We start from the raw sequence: 10299 nt of genomic DNA on the forward strand, positions 1-10299 counted from the left end.
GTATTGGAGAAGGTGAAGGTTTAAGATGAGGAGAAGCCTGGTATTGGAGACGGTGAAGATGGAAGATGAGGAGAAGCCTGGTATTGGAGAAGGTGAAGGTGGAAGATGAGGAGAAGCCTGGTATTGGAGAAGGTGAAGGTGGAAGATGAGGAGAAGCCTGGTATTGGAGAAGGTGAAGGTGTAAGATGAGGAGAAGCCTGGTATTGGAGAAGGTGAAGGTGGAAGATGAGGAGAAGCCTGGTATTGGAGAAGGTGAAGGTTTAAGATGAGGAGAAGCCTGGTATTGGAGACGGTGAAGATGGAAGATGAGGAGAAGCCTGGTATTGGAGAAGGTGAAGGTGGAAGATGAGGAGAAGCCTGGTATTGGAGAAGGTGAAGGTGGAAGATGAGGAGAAGCCTGGTATTGGAGAAGGTGAAGGTGGAAGATGAGGAGAAGCCTGGTATTGGAGAAGGTGAAGGTTTATGATGAGGAGAAGCCTGGTATTGGAGAAGGTGAAGGTGGAAGATGAGGAGAAGCCTGGTATTGGAGAAGGTGAAGGTTTAAGATGAGGAGAAGCCTGGTATTGGAGACGGTGAAGGTGGAAGATGAGGAGAAGCCTGGTATTGGAGAAGGTGAAGGTTTAAGATGAGGAGAAGCCTGGTATTGGAGACGGTGAAGGTGGAAGATGAGGAGAAGCCTGGTATTGGAGAAGGTGAAGGTGGAAGATGAGGAGAAGCCTGGTATTGGAGACGGTGAAGGTGGAAGATGAGGAGAAGCCTGGTATTGGAGAAGGTGAAGGTGGAAGATGAGGAGAAGCCTGGTATTGGAGAAGGTGAAGGTGTAAGGGTGAGGAGAAGCCTGGTATTGGAGAAGGTGAAGGTTTAAGATGAGGAGAAGCCTGGTATTGGAGACGGTGAAGATGGAAGATGAGGAGAAGCCTGGTATTGGAGAAGGTGAAGGTGGAAGATGAGGAGAAGCCTGGTATTGGAGAAGGTGAAGGTGGAAGATGAGGAGAAGCCTGGTATTGGAGAAGGTGAAGGTGGAAGATGAGGAGAAGCCTGGTATTGGAGAAGTAATGGTATGGAGAAGCCTAATGTTAGGGAGGTGGAAGGTGTAAGGGTGAGGAGAATCTAGCCTTTCTTTTCTCCCATAATCTTGAGGGTTTTAAACTGATGCTTGGCATCACCTAATTTTGACTTCCTGATTTAACTCATCTTCTCTCCAACGTTTCGCAACCTTTAGCGCTGTGGGCCTTGACCCTTCACCTGGGTTTCTCACTAAAACACTGTGCTGCCAATTTTCAAATCCTTTTACTCTTTTTGTAGAAATGCCGATATGACACTTATGTGAAGCTTCTAAAAGTGAAGCTGAACGGAGCCACTGATGACCTGGACAAGCTGGAGGTTCAGCTGTTTGACACCATGGAAAGAGAAAGCAGCCCCCTAAAGAAATCGCACTCCAGTCCGTCGCTCAACCTGGAATCGGCGCCAGTTGTCAAGGTGAAGAGAAACGTGTCAGAGCGGAGAACCTACCGGAAGATTATTCCCAGCAGGCACAGAAAATTGATATGAAACCAACTGCAACAAAATTCTGTTACCCGAAAAAGGAATTCAAAACAAATATTTGAAGGTCAAATCTTTGATTTAAAAAAAAACTGAGTGGGGCTGTGAAAATCAGCCCCCAGGTGTAACCAAGCATATGAAGGAAATCAAGAAAAATAGTCTGGAAAATATTCGGCAAAATATTAGGGAAGAATATGGGAGGGCAGGTCCTTTTATTTTTGTATTTTCAATGTGAACTTTAAATTTGTTTTGTAATTTATAACATTTATTGAAGCACTTCCTGCTGTTTAAGTACGTGGCCTCCTGGCTCACCCACACTGTAGCTCACATGAAGCTCCTTCACTGGCTGTGGAACCGCACTGGATTCGCTCAGGCTCCCTCACGCCCTGTGAAACTGCAAGGCAGCTCCACCGATGGCCTTAATGGATCAAAGCGCTGCCCGGTGTAGCACTCAAGCCAATTGATTCCCTGATCTGTGCGGAGTGAGCCGAGGCATCAAATTGACCTCAGCCGAGTTTTCCAGCACCTGATCGCTTTCCACTGACTTATGCTGGAAAATGTTTTCTCAGTCTCCTGGGCCAACATTCCTCCCTCAAACAACATCAACAAAAACAGATTTGTTGTACATGAAGAGCTTTGGGACATTTCTGATTTGCTGATAGGGTAAGGTGAAGTAGGGTGGGAGGAGGCTCGTGTGCAGCATAAACACCGGCATGGACCTGATGGGCCGAATGGCCTGTTTCTGTGCTGTAATTTCTGTGTAATTCTATTCGCGGGCATTGGGTGAAATTTGCATGGAGCTTGACTGTGATACCCGCCAAGGTAGACAGTCCAGGGTCATACATAAAGAAAGGCAACAGCTGGCGTCCGTTGAACAGTACTCCAGTAAGGAGGGCAGAAACAAAATTAAGAACTGCCCAGAATCAACCATGTAGAAGTTGGCATGCAAGGAAGCCTCTCGACTGTCGTATCAAACAGCAGAGAGCTCCACCAAAACCTATTAAAACAGTTGTATAAATTGGCTCTTCTGAAAAAAAAGTACAATTGCTGCCTCCACCGTAGTTAAATAATTTAAAGATCATTCCTATCACCATTGGCAGAATGGAAAAGGAACCATGAGGTGTCTGTCGGTTACCAAGCAACACACAGAACTTGTGCGTTTCCCTTGCTATGGATTTAGATGCAGCTTTTAGTAACGATATGGTTCCTCTTTGAGATGCTTGTATTTTACCAGAAGCTGGGCAGCACAGATCCCACAGCTCAACACAGTGGGGGTAATTTTGACTTCGCGTGATGGTGTAAAATGAGCCCTAAGGAACCGGCAGCCTGTTTTATATCTCATTTGACTTCAATGGAAATAAAAATGGGGAGGGACATAAAATGGGCTGCCGATTCGCTATCGCCTGTTTTACACGATCGCACAAAGTCAGCATTCCCCCCAAAGGATGGGGTTTGTGTGCATATTTTGTTCTCTCTTTTCTCCCCCCACCACCCGAAGGCATTGACTCCTTGGTGGGGGCTGGAACATAGAGACCATTGTGGTCCTCGTGTGACTCCACTACTCAGTGGATAAACTCACTGAGCCATCAAGGAAGCATTGTTTGTGTGTGTTTATGAAGGTGAAGTTCCCACAGACAACAGGCTACGTAAAGAATTATTTTTTAACGGACGACCGTTGCTACAGGTCACTAAACAGTGGTTTCCCGACCTGTGATGATGTTGAGATCAATCATTTAAACCTCTCCAAGAACTGAAGCTGATTCAGAGATCTGTTGCTAGCTTCGACGCTGCGAAGCTGACTGGCTATGGCACAGCTTTGGCTGCTGGGGTGTTAATCTGATTCCAATGACTGACTAGCTCTCGCAATAGAATGCAGAGCCTTTTAAATTGCAGCCAAAATCTATTAGTACTTTGAATGAAAAGTCCAGCATTGGCAATGACGAGGTGTGTTTCGGACTCGATCAGGAGCTGCAGTGCTGGCTCTTCTCCACACCAGGATCTGGCAGTATTGAGCAGGCCCCAATGTGTGTGGTCCCTCACGTCCAACCTCAGCATGTGTGGAAGTCTGTAACAAAGGTGGAGACTTAAATCGTGGTGTCTTGCTTTAACCATGTCCAGGAGATTGTCTTTTCAAAGCTAGAAGTGGAATTATTTGTGATAAACTAGCTTTAACTGCAGAATTTTTAAAAGTCCTTTCAAGAAATTTTAGGAAGAGGAAAAGGCCTTTCGAGCTAACAAAGCCTGTCCCTTTTCTCCAGATCAACCCCACCTTCTGCTACAGACAAAATGTTAAAGGTCCTGCCAATGATTGTTCAGCTCGATATTAAGGCTGCTCTGTCCCAGGGATTGCAGCCCTATACAGATTGGCTGCAGGTATCACCTGTCCAGGCGATTGCACTAAGAAGGTTTCCCTCCCTGAAATATTGCCGATGAAAGAAGCTTTCCGAGACCATGCTGCTGTTGCACTATGAGTGGAATGCTTCATGCTGCTTTTTGTAAAGCCCAGATTTGCTAACAGATGGTCGACATATGCTTTATTTTCAGATCTTTTGTCTGTTTGCACTTTTTCCAGACTTTTTTCAGTCTTCACTTTCTTTGTTTTTGCTGAAATAATTTGGATGAAAGTCCAACTGTTTGAATCTCAGGTATGAATTCATTTTCACACAGAATAATCATGTATCGAATTCGAAACCAACTTCTCACGCAATTGTAGAAGAGCCTAGGAACAAGATTTACGTTTCTCGTAGAGGTAAAGAAAAATGCAGAGAACACTGGAAATACGCAGCAGGTCCACTTCACCTGAAAGAGAAAAAAACAGGTTAACGTTTAAGGTGGAGGCCCCTTATCAGAATGCATCAGCGGAGTTCTGATGAAGGGTACCATTTGAAATGTTAACCTGTCTTTTCTCTCTCCAATGTTCATGGACCTGCTGTGTGTCTCCAGTAATTCCTGCTTTTATTTCAACTGGTGACTGAATTACCAATGCTCTGAAATTAAGCATGTGATTCAGTCAGAGATGGCAGAAGCGCAAAGGTGAATAGCACAGAGGACCACAGTCAGTAAATAGTAATTGTAAAGGACCATAAGATGTACATTTTCAGGGGGAACTTTCAGCTTTTCCAAACAGGGTGATAGCTGATGGTTTTGGAGGCAGCGGGTTTTGCTGTGTGCCTTCCGATTGCCCAGTTCCTGACCTAATTTTACCAACGGACAAGTATTTGTTGGAGGCACCATTGGTCAAAGATATCTGGTCTTAATTTGTCACAAACTGTCGGAGCCAATGTGTCTGCTCCATATGTCAAGACAGTTGTATAATTTGAGCTTGGTTACTGGTCGGATTCTTGACTTCCACATGTTCTTTTCAAAAGATTACGTAACACCAGTGTTCTACAGCTCAAAGTACTCTCTCCAGACAGGACACAATCTTCAATTGAGCGTTTTTCACAATTCAAGTGGTCGCGGTATGAAAATTTCACACACCTAGCAGTACATTATACGGAAAACCCACCGATAATTCTGAGTACTAATCTGCCATGCACTTTGTAACTTTTGTTAAGCACGATTAAGCTGGACTGCTCGGTAGTTGGACGGAGACAGCTTTACAATTCTCAACTACAACTGGACAATTTTTTTTTTGGTCCTGAGAAAATAAACAGGCAATTTTCACTGTGCCGGTTTTTCCACGTGGGATTCGGTTTTGTGGGCCGCTGCCACGATCCCAGCTGGGGCGGTGTGTGTAAGGAGGGATAGAGGGCGTGCAGCTCATTTCCACCAAAGGAGGGAGAAGCCAAAAGTGGGCAGTTACCTTCACATTCCTCCTGCCGACTGCTCGGGGGCAGCAAGAGCGGAGTCCTGGAAATACTGTGTCCGGCAATCCTCATGGCGGAGGAGTGAAGCAAGCGAGTGTAAGAATTGACCAACAGCAGATAGGCTGTAATCGCCTCTTCCAGTCCTGTATATGCTAAAAAAAAAATTAACAAAATGTTCCCAGTCAGCAGGGAAGTGATGAGTTAGAACAAAAAAAATCAGCTTATTTGAATCTAATTTTTGTCACTGATTGGGTCCAAACTTTGGGTTCTCCAAATGATTATCACAATCGTGTTCTGTGTGTCAAACTGGTGGCAATTCTTACTTGTACTCTTTAGCATAGTGACTGGACAGACACATAGCTTATGTGTATGAGATTCATTCACAAACCAATCACCATCACACTCAACACTAGCTACTCAATACACACACCGAGCACAGATCGGTCAGAAACATCTACTCCTCCTCATTCAATTAGTCTATCAGGAAGTGAAAGTGTCAAAAAAATTTTTTAAATATAGCACTCTCACCTGTGATAATGAGGGATATATTCTGTCCCTTTGCTTCTCCCTTTTAAAAATCCAAACAAGTGTCCAAATTCGAATACTGCAGCCATAATGGCTCCACCTCACGGTTAATGCCAGCCATGTTTCATTATATAAAAAACAAGAGCCTAGAAATCACAGTTAATAATAGTAGTAGACAGACGCTTAGCGCATTTTATGTCTGCCGTTTTAACGCAGGCCGTAACCTGTTTATTTTAACGGGTTTATCGTCATCAATAAGAATTTTTAGAAGCAGAGAAAGACCATTCATCCGAACAATTTTGTCTCGTCCCATACGAGTTGTCTGATGGAAAGAAGGTGAAAATGAAGTTTCCTCAAGGCCAATTACTTTTGAATGGTTATTTGATGGAAAAAATGAACAAATTTTAAAAAATTACTGGCAGTGCAGATGTTACCTCGTCTTGAGGAATCTCGAAAACGGATCTTGCAGAATGGAACCACAAGGGGGCAGCCTCTGCCTTTGTGGAAGAAACCAGCTCTTAAATGCAAATAAAAAGAAGAAAACTGGAAAACTGAAATAGGAACAGAAAATGCTGGAAGTACACAGGCGCAACCAAAGAGAGAAAAGGTCAGGTTTAATATTTCAGGTCCTGATTTCTAATTCTAATGAAAAATCTAATGCGAAATGTTAACTCGTCAATTCTCAGATGATGACAGACCTGCTGTGTATTTGCAGCATTTTCTACTTTTATTGCATATATGTGCAACTCAGGTCATTGGATGAAGAATATATAATACTGAGTGTGCAATATACAGACAAGAATATAGATGAAATGTTGAATATGTTCAAAAAGGTCTATTTTCTGTTAAATGAAAATTAATTGTATGTGCTTTTTTAGTAAAAATTAACGTTTGTAAAATGTGTGCCGTATAGTATTATAATATTCGAACAGAAGTTCTTCAACAAGATGTCTATATAATAACTGTTTTCTAAGTCCCATTTGTAGATTATAGCTGTTGAATAAATCAAAATGTTTTGTATATTTGTTTTGTGCAGCTTCATAAAAAGACTGGCATATTTTTGTGCCCAGTTTAGGTTTTGGCCGACAAGCGGGGAAAATTAAGCTTTTACTCAGCACACCTCTTTTCCAACAAGGATAAAGTTAATAAACTAATGAGACCTAGTTTCACAATCACCGAGTGACAGACGGCAGCTGTATGAACACTACATGCTGTCCGAGAGAGTACTTGCAGAGTCCACATCTCACCCTGCATTGCATTGCTTGTTAAAGTAACAGCTAGTGGAATGTCATACAAATGCATTAGTGCTCATCCCGTTATATTGCCAACAGAAATTACTAGGTTGATGTCACTCGTGATGGTCACAGTGCACAAACTGGCCACCTGACAGCAAGTCGCTCACATTGCACACAGATTCAGACAGGTTGAAGGCAAATTTGAGCCCAACATTCCTCTTTTAACAGGAAATTAGTGATATTAACCTAGAAATTCCTGTTGGAGATGTTTTAACAAGTTGTCAGCCCCTTTACTTTCCCTATATTAACGGCCCCGTCTAACCTCCCTTAGCTAACATTTATAGTTTTTGAGAATGCAATTTCATTAGTGGGTCATTATTTACGGGGAAGAACAGACATGCTCCTTTTCCACTAACAGAGGAATTTCCCTCTTCCCCAAAAAAACTGAGGGAAGAGAGTCGAGTAAACATCAAAAGAAAGGATAGTCGGAACAATGGGAGAAAACAAAAAGAGCAAAAGAAAAGACTAACAGGAAGGAACCCTGAAAACTACCCAAAATGTGATTCCACCCCGCCCATTTACACATCTCAAGTGCCAGCTTGGCTCAGTTGCTGGCACTCATCCGAGTCAGGTGGCCGTGTGTTCAAACCACTCTTACCCCAGTACATGACCGAGGCTGTCACTGCGGTGCAGTACCGAGGGAGTGCTACGTTGTCAGGAGTGCCCTCCTTCAAATAAGGTGTTAAACCAAGGTCCTGTCTACCTGTTCCAGTGGTTCACATGAAAGTTAACCATCCCATATCCAGTGTCCTGGCCAATATTCTTCCCTAAATCAACACCACCAAAATACAGATTAACTGGCAATTCATCTCAATGTTAACTGTGGAATCTTGCTATGTGCAAAATGGCTGCCATATTTATCCACATAACAACTGCACAATGTAATTCATTTAATGTGAAATGCTTTGGAATGTTTGTAAGAGATGTGATAAGATGCTACACAAATGCAGATTCTTTCTTTCTCATACAGTATTATTGCACAATTCTGTATCCCAATGTATCTGATTCATTTTACCCCAAACCAGGCACATATTTTTATTATTGAAAAACTCAATGTAGGACATCACTAAGGCTGAAAGAGTCGGAGAAAAGTCAAGGTACATCAGGAAGTAATGATTAGGTGCAAAGCTTGGATTTTAAAGGCCTGTAGATTCTATGCTCTGGCAAAACATCATTAAAGTCTTCTTGTCGGCAACACATTTTTAATAGGAAATAAGTGAATATTTTAAAGCTCATTTCACTGAAGATATGAAATCAGAGCATCTTTTATAGTTAGTGGTATAAAACCATCAACCAAAGCGATGCAAAATACCAACACAACAGGGGGCCATCACTGCAGTAGTACATTCTAAAATATGTTCCATTGTAACTTTTGTTTCTCTGTTAGACTCATTAAGAAAACAAACAGTGGAGCCCAAACTTCATTAGCGCCCTATTAACCCGGCAGGAGAGCCACTCCAGGCTCCACTTCACTCTCTCTTATTCAAAGATTAGCTTTAAAGACACTCAAAAGGAGACTGCAGGAAACTCTTAAAAAGGGATTAAAAACTTTCGTCAGCAGTTTGCGCGTTCTTACTCACTGCACAAAGTAATGATTAGGCGAATATGGTGAACACTCACTTAAAAGCCATTGAGTACGCACGACAGCATTTTCTGCAGGATTTGATGTTGTACTGTCTAGTCGCACTGTAAAAACTATTAATGAAGTGAGGCCACTGTCGCATGATTCTACAAAGCAGCACTTATACAAGTATGGGACTGACTCCAGCTCAAGCAGGGTATTGGTCCAAGGATCTATCATTTACACAGATACCAACAGTGATCCCAGTTCAGGCAAGGTCCTTCCTCCGAAACGTTACATAGAAATTACACAACATGGAAACAGACCATTTGGCCCAACAAGTCAGTATATGTGTTTACCGTCCATGCGAGAAAATTGCCCTAAAAGATCCCACAGCACTATTTGAAGACGAGCAGGGGAGTTCTCCTGGCCAATAATCATCCCTCAACCAATACCATTAAAAAAAGTTTAATTGGTCATTTATCTCATTGTTGTTTGGGGGACCTTGCTGTGCATAAATTGGCTGCTGTGTTTCCCTACTTTACGACAGTGACTACCCTTCAAAACTAATTAACTGGCTGTGAAGCGCTTTTGGACGTCCTGAGGTCGCGAGGCTCTATATAAATGTAACTTACTTTCTTTCTTTCATTACATTTACCTGACCTGTTCCCATATCCCTGTATTGCCTTTTCCTTCATCCATCTACCCAATCTAATCCTGAATGTTGACATCATTTTTGCCTCAGCCGCTAACCCTGGAAGTGAATTCAAGTGAATTCCACGGCCTCACCAATCTGCTCTAAATCTCTTACATTTAATTTTGTATCTATGACCCTTTGTTCCAGACACCCTAACTATTGCAAGCAGTTTCTATCTACCCTGTCCCATCCTCCCATACTTTTAAACGCTTCTATCATAGTGCCCCATAATTTGCATTGTTCTAATGAAAAAAAGCCTCAGTTTTCCAAGTAAAAAAAGCCCCAAGTGTTGTTTACGCGGATGGCAGAAGTAACTCCAGATTGGTCAGGATGCAAAAGTTGGAGTGCTTACACCATGGTCAATTTTAGGGCTTTATATTCCATACACACAGGCACTGAGAATAGAAAATGAAATATAGCTACATCATCGTATGGTTCTTTATATCTTGTAGACAGACAGCACAGATCAAAGGTAGATTCCATCATTACTGATGGCTGTGAAGTATGTCAATCATTGAAGACCCAAGTTTTCAAGAACATATTCATTATATGCAGGTAGGATTTCGCTATTCGAGTATACACCAGTGCACAATGCAACTGGACACAATACACCCTCATGTAATGATGTCAAATACACAAGGGCCCAGATCGGTGTACAAATTGCACACTTACAAACAGCTAAAAGCTGACTGATGTAAATCAAAAGAGTTACATTTCTATAGCATTTTATCATTCCTCTCTGAAATGTCTTAAACCATTATGCAAATAATATTTTGAAGTGCACTGATTGTTGTTACGTTGACAAATGCAGAAGCCAGTCAATGCATTGCAAGGTCCCACTAAGAGCAATTAAATGAGTGACCAGTTAAT

The 10299-nt window shown here is 42.3% G+C and overlaps 1 protein-coding gene across 2 annotated transcripts in view; it reads left to right on the plus strand.

Annotated features, from left to right (window-relative positions):
- The window catches only part of LOC137335827 (PH and SEC7 domain-containing protein 4-like), a 67780-nt gene extending 62567 nt beyond the window's left edge, over positions 1 to 5213 (plus strand). For both annotated transcript variants that reach the window (XM_068001278.1, XM_068001279.1), the window contains exon 16: positions 1306 to 5213. In XM_068001278.1, coding sequence (XP_067857379.1) covers positions 1306 to 1551 — 246 coding nt within the window. In that variant the 3' untranslated portion in view covers positions 1552 to 5213. The remainder of the gene's footprint in view (positions 1 to 1305) is intronic.
- The last annotated feature ends 5086 nt before the right edge of the window (positions 5214 to 10299 follow it).

Source organism: Heptranchias perlo, chromosome 20 (genome assembly GCF_035084215.1).
Source record: "Heptranchias perlo isolate sHepPer1 chromosome 20, sHepPer1.hap1, whole genome shotgun sequence".
Taxonomy (NCBI): domain Eukaryota; kingdom Metazoa; phylum Chordata; class Chondrichthyes; order Hexanchiformes; family Hexanchidae; genus Heptranchias; species Heptranchias perlo.